The sequence below is a fragment of the Macrobrachium nipponense genome, chromosome 20 (genome assembly GCF_015104395.2).
Source record: "Macrobrachium nipponense isolate FS-2020 chromosome 20, ASM1510439v2, whole genome shotgun sequence".
NCBI classification, from domain to species: Eukaryota; Metazoa; Arthropoda; class Malacostraca; order Decapoda; family Palaemonidae; genus Macrobrachium; species Macrobrachium nipponense.
The window spans coordinates 34,254,198-34,274,242 of record NC_061089.1 but is presented as its reverse complement, the minus strand read 5'-3'; the positions used below and the strand labels follow the sequence as shown (position 1 = coordinate 34,274,242).

Genomic DNA, 20,045 nt, shown 5'->3' with positions numbered 1-20,045 from the left:
CTGAAAAACAAGTGACACAAAAGCAAATTTTTTCTGCAAACTTCCTTCTCTGCGAATTCTTCCCTTCTTATATCACCAGACAAGTACTAGTGGTATATTGGTGATCAGTTTCGAAGGTCACACTTAAAAGGTGTAAAGTACAGAGAACTTTCTGAGCTCACTCTCAAGCTAAGTTGAAACAGCAAACTAACCGTTCAACATCCTGAACTAAATACTACAAAACCACGCGTGTAATCTATGACGAGACCTCCTTACGACAACACGAAAAATTCATGAGTCAGTTATTCGTGTTGTCGAAAGGACGTGACGTCACAGATACCCACGTGATTTTGATAGCATTTCATTCAGGATGTTGAACGATTAGTTTGCTGTTTAAACTTGACTTGTGAGTGAGCTTAGAAAGTTCTCTGCACTCTATACCTTCTAAGAGTGACCTTCGAAACTGATAAGCAATTTACCAGTATTTGTTGGTGATATAGAGGAAAAATTTTGCATGTAGTGGTTTGTAGAAAACATTTGCTTTTGTGTTACTTGTTTTTCAGTGTCACTTGACTAGGGTGGCAAGGAAGGGAGATCGAGAGAGAGAGAGAGAGAGAGAGAGAGAGAGAGAGAGAGAGAGAGACAGAGACAGAGACAGACAGACAGACAGACATAGAGTTTTTAGAACTATTACTCTTTTGAAGAGTTAGTATTTTCTAGCAGCTCATCTTGCAAAATATATGGCTTATGATAAACAATTACAAGTCTACAGTTAGGTTACTTGAAATACCGTAACGTTTACATCTTGTCTTGGGAGCGTACTAACAAATGACTCATTTCCTTTGGTACTCAGGTGTACGCGCCGTTACTTGCTTTACATAATAGAACTTTTCCTCAGTTAATTAAGCAACTTTCATAACTGAGCACAGTGCGAAGACTCTCTCTCTCTCTCTCTCTCTCTCTCTCTCTCTCTCTCTCTCTCTCTCTCTCTCTCTTGTTGACTATGATTTCATCGGTTCGTCTAAATTCATTCCAAGCTCATTAGCACTTGAACTGTATATGCAAATTCAAATATGCATATAATCCCACAAGAGGGTAGAGCATTAAATCTCTGTTCATATAAATGCCTGCTTTTGCCAAAGCACCTTTGAGATATTAATAACTAAATGTGATCCAATCATCTGAGTTTTTTTTTTTTTTTTTTTTTTTTTTTGTGACGGGAAGTGTGACGATGGAGGCCGATGAAGGATAAGGGCTACTCGAATAGGTAGATGGATGGTTCGGACAAGCTTAACCAGCAACATTACCCCTCATATAACATAATCAAAAGTAATCAATTTTTTTCCTTTGATTCATCCACTAAGCCATATCTCTGGTCCGGTCACCAGCACGATTATCGGTCAGCGTGCCACAACAACAACATTGTTACTGGTAGGCGCTGTTGCTAACGTTGCAGTTTCATCTCTGTTCACATGATGTCTATAGAACATTGTTGCCATTTATTGAAACTGCAACCATTGATGAGAAAATGATGATAAGGTAGTAAAATTAATCCAGATCTGCATTCGCACTCATATGTATTGTTCTGAGTGTTGTCGTGCAAATATTTTCAGTTTTATCACATTCTTATTTTCAAAGAAGTTTGTGATATTAATACGTAGAAGCTGTAAGAAAATGGCGTGCTTGCGCAAGACTATGGCTACGTTGGAAAACATTAGTAGAGGTGAGGTACCTAGTTAGCTTAAAATCCATTGAGGATCGTCGATGATTTCTTAAATTAAATTTCACATTGGTATTATTACTACACAGAATAAATCTATAGTAACTATGTACACGTATCTTCTAAAGCCGAATAACGGGTGTGATTGTTTTCTCGAATATTATAGCGAGTCTCAGTATTATCAAGTTTCAAGATCGCAATTAAGGGACCAAGAAGCAAATCCCTCTCTTCAAATGATGATTAAGAGTATGCTAATTAATATTGTGGTTCCTCTTATCTATCTTTTTTATTTCACAAATCTATTACCGGCTGTAAAACCTTTATAGTGTTAATAATCATCCGAATGATAGTTTGGCTGTCCTGTGAATGTACTTTGAACTTGTGAAATACTTTGGTCTCCTTTCATAACACTCCAGTGGACGAGAGATAAAAAGATAAAATAGGTACATGTTATCAGTACATTATCACTTTGATCTGAACAGTCTTACTTTTGTCTAAAGTGGTATTTGTCTCACGAGGAATTGGTTACATGCAACCAGTAGTGAATGGCTTCGAAACTGGACGAGATTTTTCTAGAAAGCATACCACAAATTTATTCAGATCAAGTTCTGAATTTCATTCACAGGAACTGACGTCGCCTCGAGTGTAAACACGATATGAAGCCCTTCAGCATTAGAGTTGTTACTCTCCTGTCAAACTGACAATTCGCATGCAGTTTAGCAGTAGGCAGGTGTAACGGCGATGGGGTCGTTCAGAAAAAAGTCTCAACCTCAAGAAAGGAAGGAACGAGACCAGAGGGACTTTTTAAAAGTGCAGTGTTGATTTCGCGGCTGGAGGAGCCTTCCAGCGGAGCGTTGCAAGACTTAAGACCGAAATACGTCATAGAAAACATTTATCGAAATGTCTGCTTTGAAGAGAGCTGGTTTGTGGTGCCTGGAGTGGACACTCGCTGTGGCGTATGGGTGGGTTGTCGTTGGATATGCCTTGTGGTTGTGGTTACGGGGCGCCCTCAAACAGGGCATCGCCAGGGACTTTCCGCCCGATTGCCTGAACGACCCAAACCTTGGCAGGCACAAGTATGTGAAGATAGAAGTAAGTTATCTTTGATTATATGTAATTTAAAGAGAGGGTGGGAGAGTGATTCTGTTTGGAGGGTTACAGGGAAGGAGGAGGGCTGTAAATCCGCTTTATTTTCAGTCGCAAATGTTTTTTTTACTATTATGCAGTATAAACACAATGAGCAAGTGATGGTTTTGCAATGCTTTATTTCACTTTTAGGGAAAAGGATTGTGCTTTGGAGCAAGGGTATGGTATTCTTATATTTGAAATTTGCTGAAAGGATTTTAATGTCGTCATTGGTCGATTCAGAATTATCATATCCAATTAGTTAGAGTGTGTAGATTTGTTAACTGTGTGTATCTATCTTTCGATGGTATCGGATCCAATAAATGCATTTAAGTAAAACGCCCTTTATAACAGAACTGTAACCCGTGCTATTTCGAAGACACCCTCCCTTTTTTTCTAAGTATCAAACCGTGATTTTGTGTAAATTTCCCCGAAACTGTTTTGTAGATTTTGCATCACCTTTGATACTTTACTATTTCACTAGCACACTGTATACTAGAACTAATAATTCCACAGAAAAATGACCAGTTACAGCTAAAGTTTCAAAGACTGTTAATTTCAAAGATTCTAAATTAGTGTTGCTTCCTTAAAAATGTACAAAGAAGCAAACTACCCGATTATTTGGACTTCCATAGTTTGACACTCACTTTAAACTTTTGTAATACTCCTGCGTGTTATCTCTTATCAGTATTAATTGGCTATTTTGATTATGACTGACAAACTTGTCAAGCAGTAGGTCCCATCGCAGAAATATAGCACGAAAAAATTAACTAAGCTTAATTGTCAGTTATTCCCTTAAAAGCGCTGGGACTGTTATGCTGTGAATTACAGAGAGCGACTTTTCGTTTTTATCAGCAGAGAATGAAACTACATTATGTGGAGTCCGGAAATCATGAGAACCCTCTCGTGATTCTTGTTCACGGGTCACCCGACTTTTGGTTCACCTGGAGGAAGCAGATCTCTGTCCTCAATCAGGATTACTGGTGAGAAATTTACCTTTTGTCAAGTTTATCTCAGACTATGGATTTTTGTGGGCAGGAGGAATGCAATGTTCAGAAGAGTCGCTGCTTCGTGTCGGACAAAGCGCGAGATGTTGACTGGTAGATATGGTAATGAGATGAGGTAACAGATGAGGTACCAGATAAGTTAACACGAGGTAATGAAGTAAGGTAACACATGAGGCAATGAGATGATGTAACACATGAGGTAATGAAATAAGGTAACACATGACGTAACACGAGGTAATGAGATGAGGTAACACATGAGGTGATGAAATAAGGTAACGCATGAAGTAACACATGAGGTAATGAAATAAGGAAACGCATGAAGTAAAAAATAAGGTAATGAAATAAGGAAACGCATTTAGTAACAAATGAGGTAATGGAATAAGGAAACGCATGAAGTAACAAATGAGGTAATGAAGTAAGGAAACGCATGAAGTAACACATGAATGAGGTAAAGAGATAAGTTTATGAGATTTGGCGGATGTTTGGTGCTTAAGTTGCAAATGTTTACGTTAGGAAACACAAGAGGATGGTCGGCAGCGTTAAACCCCTATACTTTGTATATCCTGTTAAATTTGTGAAATCATTTGCTTTGAGTACTGATGTCCAATGTTCAAATACATTCTGAGTCATTCACAAGGGAAAGTCGACGTATAAAGGTAATAACGGCCTAATTTTCTATAAATGTGCTGCGAGCACAGCACTTTTTAGTGGAAAATCATTGTATGAAAATGCCGAGCATCATCTTATGGTTGTAGTGATAGTGACAATTTACGCAGGAACGTAAAGATTACATGGAAGTTTTAGGTTTCACAAATAACGATCAACACCTGACAATTGTTCGGTTATAAGTACCCGGATAGAAAGAAAAAGGTTACTGTCAAACATTCGCAAAAGCTTAAAATTTGCACAATGAAGGAAAAACATTTCCCCGAGAACTTATAACTGCCACCTTTCCCTAATGAGAAGCGAAAGAATCTTGTCAAACTAACCTCTTAATCCTTTTAATGCGACATTTTAGTTAGGTGTGGGTGGACAGTTTCAGATAATTTATTGTGGGTGTTATGTAAAGAATTACGCCATGCTGAACACTTGACTTTGTTGCAGTAAAACTGCAATCGTATATATCAGTAGCTATAAACGAGGTAGTTATAATTTGTCTAATGTACATTATTATTATTATTATATATTATTATATTATTATTATTATTATTATTATTATTATTATTATTATTATTATTATTATTATTTCGGAAGGAGGCCCTCTCGTAGGCATGTTTTGTTAAAAAGGACTGCTGCTTCAGCACCATTAATCTTGTAAAGAGTCTTTTCTATCTTTCTGATGACGGCTTTCTCGTTGTTGCTTAGACTGGCGAGCAACGCACCAACGGGCATAGTAAAATTCGGTTGAGTCATTTGATTTATTATTGCTTATACAATTCTCTCTCTCTCTCTCTCTCCAACGCGGCGTTTCCTCCTGATCCACAGGACATTATCAGGAGGATCAGGAGGAAACGTCGCGTTGGAGGGAGGGAGAGAGAGAGAGAGAGAGAGAGAGAGAGAGAGAGAGAGAGAGAGAATTGTATAAGCAATAATGAATCAAATGACTCAAACGAATTTTACCATGCCCTTTGGTGCGTTGCTCGCCAGTCTAAGCAACAATGAGAAAGCGTCATCAGAAAAGATAGAGAAGACTCTTTACAAGATTAATAGTGCTGAAGCAGCAGTCATTGTTAACAAAACTATTATTATTATTATTATTATTATTATTATTATTATTATTATTATTATTATTATTATTATTATTATTATTATTATTATTATTGGTGAAAAAAATCAGTAATATTGTAAATAAATTTTATTGACTTATGTAGTTGAGATTTATTACAATTGTTATAATCAAAAATGTTTGTCATCCTATTCGACTGGGAGGTATTTATAGTATGGGCTTCCTGGTCTGGCCTCCTTAGAAGTCCATCACTTTTCTTCTTCTTATTATTATTATTCACTTCTCAGGGTGGTAGCCGTCGACCTTCGTGGCTGTGGTGATTCGGAAGGACCTTATTTCCGTTCTCACTACACAACTGCTGAGTTGGCCAATGATATCGCACAGTTGATCTGCCTTCTCAGTGAGTGAAGATGTTGGGTCTCGTAGCAACACAGTTATTTGTGATAAGTAAACTTCATGCACAGATGAAATGAACTGACTATAACTGCATAGTTTTCATTATTATTATTATTATTATTATTATTATTATTTTTTTTTTTTTTTTTTTTTTTTTTTTTTTTTTTTTTTTTTTTTTTTTTTTTGTTTTTTTTTTTTTTTTTTTTTTTTTTTCTCTATCACAGTCCTCCAATTCGACTGGGTGGTATTTATAGTGTGGGGTTCCGGGTTGCATCCTGCCTCCTTAGGAGTCCATACACTTTTCTTACTATGTGTGCCGTTTCTAGGATCACACTCTTCTGCATGAGACCTGGAGCTACTTCAGCCTCTAGTTTTTTCTAGATTCCTTTTCAGGGATCTTGGGATCGTGCCTAGTGCTCCTATGATTATGGGTACGATTTCCACTGGCATATCCCATATTCTTCTTATTTCTATTTTCAGATCTTGATACTTATCCATTTTTTCCCTCTCTTTCTCTTCAACTCTGGTGTCCCATGGTATTGCGACATCAATGAGTGATACTTTCTTCTTGACTTTGTCAATCAACGTCACGTCTGGTCTATTTGCACGTATCACCCTATCCGTTCTGATACCATAGTCCCAGAGGATCTTTGCCTGATCGTTTTCTATCACTCCTTCAGGTTGGTGCTCGTACCACTTATTACTGCAAGGTAGCTGATGTTTCTTGCACAGGCTCCAGTGGAGGGCTTTTGCCACTGAATCATGCCTCTTTTTGTACTGGTTCTGTGCAAGTGCCGGGCATTCACTTGCTATGTGGTTTATGGTTTCATTTTTCGTATTGCACTTCCTACATATGGGAGAGATGTTATTTCCGTCTATCGTACTTTGAACATATCTGGTTCTTAGGGCCTGATCTTGTGCCGCTGTTATCATTCCTTCAGTTTCCTTCTTTAGCTCTCCCCTCTGTAGCCATTGCCAATTGTCATCGCTGGCTAGTTCTTTAGTCTGTCTCATGTATTGTCCGTGCATTGGTTTGTTGTGCCAGTCCTCTGTTCTTTCTGTCTTTCTCCTGTCTCTGTATATTTCTGGGTCTTCGTCTACTTTTATTAGTCCTTCTTCCATGCACTCTTTAGCCACTCGTCTTCACTGGTTTTCAGATATTGCCCCAGTGCTCTGTTTTCAATGTTGACGCAGTCCTCTATACTTAGTAGTCCTCTCCCTCCTTCCTTTCGTGTTATGTATAGTCTGTCCGTATTTGCTCTTGGGTGTAGTGCTTTGTGTATTGTCATTTGTTTCCTGGTTTTCTGATCTATGCTGCGGAGTTCTGCCTTCGTCCATTCCACTATTCCTGCGCTGTATCTGATTACTGGCACTGCCCATGTATGGCTTTTATCATATTTCCGGCGTTGAGTTTTGACTTGAGTATCGCCTTGAGTCTCTGCATATATTCTTTCCTGATCGTGTCCTTCATCTCTTGGTGTTTTATATCTCCTCCTTCCATTATTCCCAGGTATTTGTATCCTGTCTCATCTATGTGTTTGATGTTGCTCCCATCTGGTAGCTTTATCCCTTCAGTTCTCGTTACTTTGCCTTTTTGTATGTTGACTAAGGCGCATTTTTCTATTCCAAACTCCATTCTGATGTCCCCAGATACAATCCTTACAGTCTGGATTAGGGTATCTATTTCCTTGATGCTCTTACCATACAGCTTGATGTCGTCCATGAACATCAGATGGTTGATTTTGTTGCCTCTTTTCTTGAGTTGGTACCCGGCATCCATCTTCTGTAGTACTTTTGTCATGTTATTATTATTATTATTATTATTATTATTATTATTATTATTATTATTATTATTATTATTATTATTATTATTATTATTATTATTATCCAGAAGATGAAACCTTTTCATATGGAACAAAACCACAGGGGCCACTGACTTGAAGTTCAAAGCTCCAAAGAATATGGTGTTCGTTAGGAAGAAGTAAAAGCAGTAAGAGGAAGTAAATGGAAATACATTAAGAAGGGATCACACATTTCAAAAAATAAAAAATGAATTTATGAATTAATGTATAGATAAAAGTTTATTAAAATGCAAGGAGAATAGTACTACTAGGGTAGTAATGCATTGAATCTATGCTTGAACTTATGTATGAAGTTTTCTGGTAAAACGAGAAACAATTGTAGTCTATTTCTATTAGCTATTGAATTCTTGGTTTTTTTTTTTATAACTCAAGCAGTCCATTTTCAAATAAAGATACTTCCAGAGATTTACATTGTGATTTTTTTTTATGTATTTTCAATATTCCTCAGATGCAACCTCAGCCCACTTGATATGTGCCGGAGTAGGGGGCCAGGTGGGATGGTATATGGCGTATAACTATCCCCACCTGATTTCTAAATTGGTTCTTATTCATTCACCTCATCCTTACGTTGTTCGTCAACAGCTTGGTCAGAATTGGAGCCATTACTACAAAGCCGGGTAATATGCATTAACATTTTATTTTCATCTAAAAGCTATTAAACGTAAGTGGGATGTAAACTGTGTATATATAATTATGTATGTGTATGTATGAGACTTAACTTACTAGCCCAGTCTCTCTCTCTCTCTCTCTCTCTTTCTCTCTCTCTCTTCTCTCTCTCTCTCTCTCTCTCTCTCTCTCTCTCTCTCTCTCTCTCTCTCTCTCTCTCTCTCTCTCTCTCTCTCTCTCTCTCTCTCTCTCTCTCTCTCTCTCTCTCTCTCTCTCTCTCTCTCTCTCTCTCTCTCTCTCTCTCTCTCTCTCTCTTTCTCTCTCTCTCTCTCTCTCTCTCTCTTTCCATTGTACATCTGTGGTGGGCTTTTGCAAAACTATATGAATCATCAGTATCTTTAGATAGATTCTTTCATACTAAGAAGACTGCCATAATTACTTGTCTGGAGTTGTTAGGACCTTCGCGTATCTATCTACCATAATCGAGACAGATTATTCCTTAGTTTTGGAGAGGCATTATGTGAATTTTAAATCTGCATTTCCAGGGGCACGTTAGTTGAACGGGTGGGGAAGAGAATGGACCTAGATGGTCATTTATCAAGCAAATACATTATACCATTCCTGCATTCGATCCTTTAAGCCAATAGACTCTCGACAGGCGTAGCTTTAGAGGAAATGGACGTTAGGTAGTTGTCATATCTCTCCTTGTTTATGAAACTGGACCGTCCGCTGTTTGTTTCCTCATTTTCCTTCTTATATGGAAGCTTTTCAAGAAAAGGAATACCATTTTATCCACGTTCTGTAGGGATGTTTGATCTTGAACAGTGATAACGGTTACCTCATCAACTTGTGTTACAACTGCAACCTTTTGAGGAATAAATATTTATTCTTTCACGCACGAAGATACCTGTACTTGCTGAAGCTACCAGTTCTACCCGAAATCGCTGCTACCTTGAACGACTTTGGCCTCATTGATAAGATAATGAAGCCTCTTCTGAAAATGAAGGTTATCGAACCGGAAGAAATTGAAGCCTATAAGTTCGTCTTCTCCAGCAGAGGTGAGATAAATATTGGTCTGTTTTACACATGACTCCTCGGTTAACATTCAACAATTTGTATTTTCTCGTACGAAATGTCAAGTGGCAGGTAACCAACCTACGAACAGTTACTAATACCACTGATATTTAGTTGCATTGTATATATCAAGCAAAGCGTATAGTATTGCAATATATGGATGGGCTTGTGACCCATATATTTAGCCGAGCTTATAGTATTGTAATACATGGGCCTGTAACCCATATATTTAGAAAAGCTTGTAGTATTGTATGGGCCTGTAATCCATATATTTAGCAAAGCTTACAGTATTATAAAGCAATGGCCTGTAACCCATGGAACTGCTACCTAGAATAAGCTAAAAAAAATTAACCTAGAAGGGAACTTAGCAATCGAAACTGGCAAGAAATAAAAAAATCGGGTATACAGTTGGTTACATTACTTGGTAGTCCATTGTTCATGAAGAAAGAGCTTTCTTCGTATGCAGATTTCATCTGTATGTCGTATCATTTTCAGAATACTTGAAAGATTAGCTTTCTTATCATTGTTTGTTAGAGCGTAATGACTGCGATGTTCGATCACAAATTTCGGATTAATTCTGGAAGTGTTTAGAATAAAATGAAAAATACACTACAATTGGGTTTAGCCAGAGCGAGAAACAAAACTGAGAATACATTTTGTCATTTCTGATTTTTTTTTTTTTGCTGCAGATACCTGGACAGGGCCCCTTCATATTCTAAGAGCTTTGGACGTCAGCCCTATCGACGAGGAGGAACCTGAGCCTGCCGTGATTACGAAGCCCACCCTACTCATTATGGGAGACGCCGACCCTCTTCTGCCCATGGAAACTGCATATCGATCTGCAGGTAAATTAAACGTGGTTGTGGTACGGGCTCGAGAGGTTGAATATTTAGTAAAATAATCTTAAGCAACAAATTTGAATCTAGCTTAAAACACAAATTGTCTTGATTCAGATGTAATTCTTAAATTGGCTAAGTAATACTTGTGACTGCAGTGCTCAAGGTTTGTTCTTGAGGTATAACCTTGGAGGAATAATGGGAGGAGACGCCTTGCTGCGGGATAAGTGAAGCCACTCAGGTCGCTGGCCGCCATATTGGGACTGGCAACTGAATCCCTGGGTCGACCGTAGGTACGCGACCTTGCGATGACTAAGTTGTCACACTTTTTAATTTTGATAAGCTTTTATTTTAATTCATTCTTTTAGTTTTCTTGTGTGCGTACTCTACTCGATTTTATCCTCAGACAGTTAACACGTTTACTGAAACTATAATTCCTTGATGAAAAAATAAGTGAATTTGAGGGAAGTGAAGCTACTATTGAATTCATTATGGTATTCAACACCTTATTTAACATATCAAATTCTCGAAATCTAAATACCAAAGCATTTTAAAGCCCAATTCAGATGAAAAATGCAAGTGATATTAAAGATTTTCTAATAAAAGCAGAAATATATATCAGATCTTTGAGACTTCAGGATGGTAAAGACATCTTAAAATAAGATCGAAAAACTGGTTTCATTGGCTTTCTCTATTGCATACGAAGGCTTCAGATTCTGTACGAAACCTGTATTGCATGAAATGGTAGGCCTTTACAATTTTTGATGCCCTACAAATTCAGTCAGGATGATCATATTGAACTATTCTTTGGTCAAGTAAGAAGTATGGGAGGCCATAATGATAATCCAGCAGCGAGACAATTCTCTGCTGCTTACAAAAGGCTACTTGTACATAATGACTTAATGGATATCATTTGTGGCAACTGCTTGCCATCAGAGTCGGTACCCATATTAACTGCTTCAAGCAGGATAAAAGAGCATGTTGCAGTAAGGAATATAAATGCTTTTGTTTCAAGACATCTAATTTTAGAAGTTCAAGAAGCATATTCAGATGACAAGGAAGATGATTATGGTTATATTCCAAACCATTACCACTTGTCAAAATGTTCAAATAAAATAGTAGCTTATATTGCAGGGTTTATTGTTTTTAAGTTAAAAAAGTCTTTACAGTGTGAGGTCGGCATTGATGCATTAACGTTAACAGACGCTAATTTTCGTCACACCCTCATCAAATTAAAAACCAAAGGAAAATTGGTGTATCCGTCAAATGATGTTATTGATATATGCAATACATGAGGAAAAAATATGAGGGAAATGTTGTCCTGCAACAAAACACAGGGGAGAGTTAACTTCCATAAATTAGTTAGTTCAGTATTGGCAGCTTACAGAGGCAAAAGAGTATTTTCAGAGTTCGATTATCACATGTATGATACTCAACCATTGGACAATCTCTTGCACTTATTGATTAAAACAATAACTGAAAAATATTCGCAAGTGAGATATAATTATGCTGGTAAGCGGATTACCGCTAAACTTCAATCGCAGTTCGCAGGAAATAGTCGCCAGATATATACTAGGTTAATTCATTTTAGCGGTCAATAATTCCTAATAGTAGGCGATAACAAACAATAAGGACTAAGGAATTAGCAGACATAAAGAGAATAGCTTTAAATTTGTGCCAGTAATAGGTTATATGTATATAAGATTATGAAAAATTTGTATTGTATTTCTGAGTAATAAAGGAAGGTATTATGAATGATGAAATAATTAACTATGTTCTTTAAAAGAATGATAAAATGTCTAACACTTTTCGCCTCCATTTATGCCATGAAAAGACGCATTATGAAAATAAAGATGGGAAAAGTAACTGAAGCGTTTCTATTAATCCTTATGGTGTGGTCTCTCTTTTGCCAGTCGTAGGCGTGGCTGCCACGCGGTAAACTGGCTTCACTTTACTGAACGGTCTGACCCATGCGGGGCGTCTCCTCCCATTATTCCTCCAAGGGTATAACACTGGCAGTGATTGCACAGGCAACTAACAAGTTGTTCGTTGAAGTTTGAAATACTTATTCACCAAGTTGTATTCTCTTGGTATCTTTTAAGAGTTTAAGCTCTCATGTATTTTATACCAATTCGAGACATATTATTCAGCATTTCAAAAATAATACACGCACGCATTCATGAAAGAATTTCTACAGAATTCGTCGAGCGCATTACTGTGAGGCCAGCCCCTGGACCAGGGTACATGACACACGTATTACGGGCACAGCAGGTTAACGAAACAATAATAAAATTCCTGCACGAAATGCCTTGGAAACCCTTGTCCCCGCTGGAGCCTACTAAAAACTCCTCGTTGGTCGGGAGAGTGATGGGTGCAAGTCTTGCTGCCGTTTCTAATACTGTGAACAAGTAAGTTCATTTTTCATGCGCTTTGGTTTCTGGGAAGGTGTTGACCTTTAAATTGCTAGGTTGTCGATTTGATTCTTTTGAAGCTGTTGAACTAATTCTTTTATGAGACTAGATGTGCTTGCATGTTGTTAAATTGGCTAATTTGGATAAGAGTAAAAAACATACCCTTTAACTGTTTGTCTGTACATGGCAGCTGTTAATTGTTTATTTTCTTGAAAGCTGTTGAACTGATTACTGTAATCTTTGACATTTGGCAGGGTTTCTCTGGTGTTTTGGTATTTCATTTGATTTCCTTCGTGTTCGCATACTCTCTGGTTGCTTTTAAGTATGGATTTGGATGCACTGATTGATGCCTATTACAAGAAAACATCGCAAAACTGCTGAAGCTTCTTCATAGTGCGCATCAAATAAAGTCAAAACCTTAGTGTTTGGAGCCAACGCTTTGAATTAGGAGTAAACACAACCTGCAAAATACCTCATGAAATTACTCATTTTGTTGGAGAATAATCACTCGGTCAATGACGATGGTTACGAAGGGATTGTTCTGTATGGCTAGATTCACTGTGAATTTTAATGTTATGCTGACATTGTAAAGTTTAACAATAAACTTATGCTGCTATGTACAACTTAATATACAGATTTTTTCGCAATGCTCGGTGTTTCCAAAAACCTTTCATTCCACAGAACTTGAACATGCATCATCCAGGCCACCAAGAAACAGACATTCCTCGTAAATATTCATATTTGTATATACCAACATAAAGGTTTTGAAAATCCGATATTTCAAATGATGTTTCAATATTGGCAGAACATCTTTCTCTTGCCTGGGCGTTGGTGGTTTTTTGAAATCTCCTCTTCGACGCCAAGGGGCCTATTTCACAAGTAGTGATTATTACAATTAGCTAATAGCTGCAAGATACCCCACTTAGCCATTTGCCATGAGAATTTAACTCATTAGGAGACCTCATAACCCTGATGTCCGTCTTTGAGGATTCAGCAAGTGCAATAGGTTTCGTGGTGCCTTTCTTACTTGTGTCCGTTGGTGTCACACTGCCGATTAACATCGGTTTTGTTATTCCATCGACGTATTCATTTACAGCTGTCTTCCTGGTAACACAGCAAGCTCCTTTTTATATTAGTGGTCGGAAGTATTTATCGATAGTTAGTGTATAAATTATATTAAAAGTATCTTTTCTTCCAAAATTCGGCTAGATCTTCCTTTATTTAGGTTAAGCCAGCCATCCTCAGAAACTACCATTTTGGTTTGCTGCATATATCTACAACAAACACTTTCGACTGTGTGAAAGGGCCTTTAAGATTTAGTCTTGACTCAATTCTTGGGTATTGATTCCGATTCTGTTATATCATAAGTAATGATTAGTGGGCTTCGCGTATGTGTACTTGTTTCACTGACTCTAGAAGAAAAAAAAGTTTAATAACCTTTTTTCGTCTCCATTTTTATCTTCCAGAACAAGCGGAGCGCTGGAAATGACCCGCGTCTTTCCAGGAGGCCTCGTGGGAATTGCCCAGGCTTCCTTCAAAGCTGCAGAATCGAAACTGGGTCTTGATTAAGACGTCGTTTTTTTTAGAATGATGAATCTGTTGTGAAAGCTGCCAGGTTTATTCGATGGAAGAAGTTTGTAAAAAGAGAGCTCTTAAATCCTGGTGATAACGGAAAACTGTATTTGTGCATTGAGTTCAAATATATTTGTGTATTCTTGAGTTCAAATATGCATAAGATAAAAAATGAAAGTTAGAAAAAATGAAAGTTAGAAAATTAAAGTGGCAAAGTAATGAAATAATCTCTTGTGAACGCAATGTATAGACAAACAAATACTAGAAATGGACGTAGTGAAGTGCTTATACGATTTTTTTGTCGGGGGCTGGGATTTGGATGGAAATGTCCAAACTAGCAAAACTTAATTCCCCTGTAAATTCACTGTGCTCTCTCCAGTCTGTTTCATTTACAGATAACACACTCAACTTTTTGGTGCCATGGACGTAAGCATTTCTTAAAGTTGTGTGGAGAAGAATCTGTAGGGTGAAGTATTGTTTTAAACTGTATGGATGTGCACGTGGCTTAATCTTGGTTTTTCTTGTTTTCACGATGGAAACAGACGCTCCAGGTTATCAGCCATATTTTAGCTCGGGTTGTAATAAATTTTCTTAGTAAGAGGATTATTTTGTTTAAATAAATTTCCATTTGGAGAATGTAGTTTGAAAGTTTATGTAAGTGAATGAACTCGAGGTTCTTGTATACCTTGGGATAACTAGAACAGTCACTTGACGAGAATGCTGGTGATAACGCTTAGGCTTCCAAATGAAAGATGTACAAAATTTCAAAGTAATAAGGTCAGGGGACAACTGTGCAGATGGTTCTTAAATCCCATTAGAATTAATTATTGATCAGTGTTTATCCCTTAACACAAAAATACTGGGAATTGTACTCTATTTATTGTTTATTACTTCTTTTCTAATATTACTGTATTCATTATGTAATTTATAAAAAAATCCCCTTGTCTCTTGTACACACCAGTCCTGACTTCTTGACGCCCTTCCCTCGACCCTCAGGAAATTCCTGGTTATGCCCCTGACTCTTCCATTATGTCGAAATATAAGGTTTCCATCAGCTTTTGTTACGGAAGATCATAAGTAAATATGGCTGCTAACACTAGCGGATTTAAATCCGTTACTGTTGGTTGAATTATAAAAAAAACCATCTTGAATCCACATTTAATCCGGGCACTTTTCTTAAACTAATCAACTATTACATTGTCCGAGGCCTACCTATGAAAAGTGATTGAATTCAATCCATAACTTTTTTTCAAATGTATTTAAGACATACTTATACTGGTGACTGTCTGAAGCAGGGGTGGCCAGACTTTTGGACTCTGAGATCTACACTTTTACGATCTACCATATTACATGATCACATGTTATTACGTGAAAAAAAAATAATTTCAAATAGGTTCATAGTACGGTAAAGTATGAGTACAATTAGCTCAAAACAAAGTGGCCACGATCGACTGTTTGTCCACCTCTGGTCTAAAGCATAGGCGGGTGAAATAATAGTGTCCTTCGCAAAGAATAGATTAAAACTGTATAACGACAGACTTCCATTAGCCAACGGTGATCGCTGCCATAGCGCTGGCGAGTTGCAAGGTCATGTACAGCGTTGGATATCACGCCGGACCGAGTACCTTTCATCCAGTGTGGTCTTGAGGGTAGAAAAATGAGACTAATCCCGAGGACGCACTTGTCTCGGGATCTCTTGACCTTGCTCATAGCGATATTTGTGTCTTCTCGCAAAGTTCCCGATGAGCCTCTCTCTCTCTCTCTCTCTCTCTCTCTCTCTCTCTCTCTCTCTCTCTCTCTCTCCAGAATTCTTATTGAAGAAACAGGATATGGACAAAGAATGATAGGAAGATTGTGGACCCATAAAAAATACAAGGAAAATAAAACACGAATAAGACAAGACAGGTGTCAGACCCAATTTCCTCTGCCTTGCCCATACAAAAAACACGCAATGGCTAGTACGAAAGCCGGTAGATTTTTTGTTTAGATTTATGTTGTTTAATGTCATTCGAAGAAAAATCTGGGATCTTTGGTGTTCTGATGCTCGAGAAAAGTAAAGTGTAATTCGTAGATAGCAATACTCTTCACAGTAATAAGCCCACTGCGGCCTTGAGTACGCTATGAAGTTGCTTTTAACCTTAGAGGAGGTTTGGAATGTCCATACCATGGCCTGTAGTCACTGAGTTAAGGACCTGAACTTCATAAAAGAAGAGACTTTATCGATTATCCAATCTTGTAGTACCATTCTGCAGGATGGGATGGACTGAGTAAAATCAGTGGCTTATGCTAAAACACCAGCACAGGATTTTACTCTTTGAGCAGCCCATAAGTGCGTCCCTTCTGGTTACGTAGGCACAGAAATGGGTTTTAGTTCACACGTTGCTCATATGGAATCGGAAAGTTGACGTAAAGCTGACGTTACTGCTCTGATATATACTTTGCCATTCTAGATTAGCCTATAGTTATAAACAGGCAAGCATTAATATAATCGGAGGAGGTTTTTAGTAGGCGTGATAGCTGGTTAATTCTTTCCGAGATAGTCGCGTTTGGTTATTTTGATTGTCGTACTATGCGAATTATTTTCTGTCTTCAATATTATATGATAAAGAAAAATAAAGTGGCCAGCAAAAAAAGTAATAAAATAAATAAATAAATAAAAACAATAGTATTGCACGCCTTATGCAATGTGCGATACTCCACGTATTTAGTAAGAAGCAACTTATCCTAAGGGTGTCGGATGTCGAAATTTGTTTTGGAAAAGGTGAGAGTTCGCCAAGCTTTGGTCTTCTTGAGTCTTGTGCAAAAGGTGGCCATTGGCGCGTCCTATAACGGTCTGCTCTTTCTCGGAGGATCTTTTGGTTGTTTCTTTTGCGCATAGTTTAATTATACATCTTATTTGATCATTTCCATTCTTTTAATTTACAAGTGGATGAAAATCTGATGCCGAAACAACACAATTAGATGAAAATCTGATGTCAAAGCAACAGTCACATTTTTCAAACATTGATCATTTTCGCTTCCGAACGCTAAAAGACTACCTTGCCCACTCCCCTGGGGAAGGCGTATTCGTCGGATATTTATTTATTTTCTTTTTCAGATTATTTACGGTACAGGATGTCATGCCTCGATATTCTTATAATTATTTTTAATGCTTATACTTTCTCATGGAGGGAGCTTAATGCCATTTGTTCACCTTAAAAGCACGAATAGAAGAGAATGTCTGTTTGTCAAAAATGAAACGACAGAGACAACATGAGTGACATAAATACAGAGGTAAATAAACCAATGCAAACCTACAAAACGAAAGATATGCCGTCCTTTTCAATTTTTGGTTTTTTAAAATTTATTTTCGTTCTTCTCCACAGAAATTTATCTTTTTAGTTACTTGGGCACTTCATATAAAACAAGAATGCATAAAAATTTCACGAGATGAGATCATCATTATGCATCTTCAACAAATCTCTTGACATAAAATATAAAATTTCCCTTCCAGCATACTTCTCACGAGAGAGAGAGAGAGAGAGAGAGAGAGAGAGAGAGACTGCAACAGGTATTACATTATGACAGGTATGCTCTACATGTGTTTTACATGCTGCCAGTCATCGGACATTTAAATGATTTAGCCTTGTGGTCACGTAATAGCATGTTTGGGGCTGTAGCAAAATATCCTGAAATTCCATCAGCGTTTTGCAAATATCTGTTCGTCGTTGGTCCTTGGTACACTTTCTTACTATCTCGTTTGACGCGGTTTCAGTCGGAGAAAGTGAAAAATATTAAATAAAAAATGATAAACATGTGTGAGGCCCTGGAACGCACTTTATCATTATTCTGTTTTACAATCTGGCAACGCTGATGATAGTTTTACATTATTCAAAGAATGGTTATTAACTAATGATCCGTCTCATGGATTCTGATAAAAGATGTTATGTCATTTTTCTCACTTAATGATGGTTTGTCTTTCGTCAGAAATTGTTTATATTTTTTTCTAAAATGATATATATAATATATATATATGATATATATATATATATATATATATATATATATATATATATATATATATATATATATATATATATATATATATATATATTATATATATATATATATATATATATATATATATATATATATATATATATATATATATATATATATATATATATATATATATATAGTGTTCAGTAGGGTTATGGTTCATAACGACTGTTAGGAACGCTCACCATATCCATTTATGGGGGGTTGCCGGGTTGGGGGATGATGGTGTGCCAAATTTCGATTTACTTAATGTTCCTTATCGTTTTACGGGTTAATTTAGCTTTGCCTCATGATCTTCTTCAAAAGAGTGATGATTAATATTGTCTAAAAGATACTATACAGTCATATTCCATTAACCTCCTGCATATGAATACTATATCAGAGAGCAAAATAACTTAGTTTTCGCTTAATATAAAGAAATTTGAGGAGAATTTCTCAGCAAAGTAATCTTAAAATGTTTATTGAAAAACAACTACAAGAGCCTGTAGCTTACTTATTGCGATGTGAAAATCATTCCCCTGAACTGAGTTTCAGTAACGTTTGATAAAATATTGAAGTGAAAGGAAAGATGGTGTATAGAAGAACAAACCAAAATATTGTGTTTTTTCCCTAGTTAAATTAAGACTGTTTTAAAGAGTAAACTTGAGGATCTGAAACTTCTACATTTCTGGGCGTAATGTCCATCTCTGAGTTTCGCCCCTGCTCCTCCAGCGGCTGGTGTTGAACAGAGAGCCGCTTTACTTAGGCCAATGGAGATAAGTCCCCCACTACCCAACAAGAGCGAACGCATGCTGGGTAATTACGACGATTTCCTAAGTGGTTACGAAAGCTGGTGTGTAATTAAGCAATACACATTATGCTGGGCTGCACAATTATAGCGTCCCGTCTAACGAATTAAGTTGTCAGACAATGCTTGTTCCTGCCTCGGGGTTCGGGAAGGGATGCCGACACAGGGAAAGCGTTGTACGGGGAACACTTATCAACGGTCAGATTTTGTAGCGCTGGTGCGGGGACGCAATGCCGACGAAAAACTTCGTTTTCTTAATGACATTACTTGCATTTGAAATAATAGTTAGTTTCGATATACAGGACTGTATTTGTTATTCTCGTCATATGGATGACCAAGCATTTCCTGATGTTTGCCCGAAATAATGACAGTAATTACTGTAAATTAAATATACTGCTAAAGTAGATGGTGTGGTTCTGCTCTGTGGACTGCAATACTTTGTATGGGTGGCCATACAGAAAGCTGAAGCCTCATGCTCCACGGATTAGAAGTTAATTTAGACAATGTCACATACACTCTCCAACCAAATACTGACGCTTACTGCTACGATTCAAGTGGCACGTAATAACGCATAATTTTGCACAATCGTAGTATCATCGTAAAATAAAACATGTATCTCTGTCTTGTTTTCTTTGTGAAATAATTAGAAATATTTTCAACGCATAAAAGGTCAGACGTATCATACTAGTACTTGGGAGATTAAAAATACTCCAGTTTCATGTGAAAACCCTCATCAGAGAATCTGTAGTGAAAAAACAGTAAAACCGATCCATTTACCAAGCGTAGTATATGTAGTAATAGGTATGTAGGCCGGAAATGTGAAATTTAATGTATGTTTTAGTTCGTTATCGGTCGACAGTTATGGTTTTATCTGTTACTTCGACGATCGTACTTTATTTAGGACCA

General features: G+C 37.2%; 1 protein-coding gene and 1 long non-coding RNA gene across 4 annotated transcripts; one reads left to right on the top strand and one right to left on the bottom strand.

Moving 5' to 3' along the window:
• Positions 1-386: 386 nt before the first annotated feature.
• Positions 387-14,917, top strand: LOC135224740 (epoxide hydrolase 4-like). 3 transcript variants are annotated; one of them, XM_064264066.1, is made up of 9 exons: positions 387-501; positions 2,325-2,791; positions 3,680-3,807; positions 5,845-5,957; positions 8,264-8,432; positions 9,325-9,479; positions 10,185-10,340; positions 12,529-12,739; positions 14,209-14,917. In XM_064264066.1, exons 2-9 carry the CDS (start codon positions 2,600-2,602, stop codon positions 14,309-14,311), a joined length of 1,227 nt encoding a protein of 408 aa, XP_064120136.1. In that variant the 5' UTR covers positions 387-501; positions 2,325-2,599; the 3' UTR covers positions 14,312-14,917. The 3 variants fall into 3 exon arrangements, with proteins under 3 accessions (XP_064120136.1, XP_064120143.1, XP_064120150.1); XM_064264073.1 differs by lacking the exon at positions 387-501 and having other exon boundaries at positions 2,195-2,791; positions 3,683-3,807; XM_064264080.1 differs by lacking the exons at positions 387-501; positions 14,209-14,917 and adding an exon at positions 12,997-13,389 and having other exon boundaries at positions 2,195-2,791.
• Positions 8,569-9,134, bottom strand: LOC135224761 (uncharacterized). The gene is made up of 2 exons (XR_010316818.1): positions 9,004-9,134; positions 8,569-8,880 (listed from the first exon to the last, which is right to left on the bottom strand). It is a non-coding gene; the product is annotated as an uncharacterized LOC135224761 (long non-coding RNA).
• Positions 14,918-20,045: the final 5,128 nt, after the last annotated feature.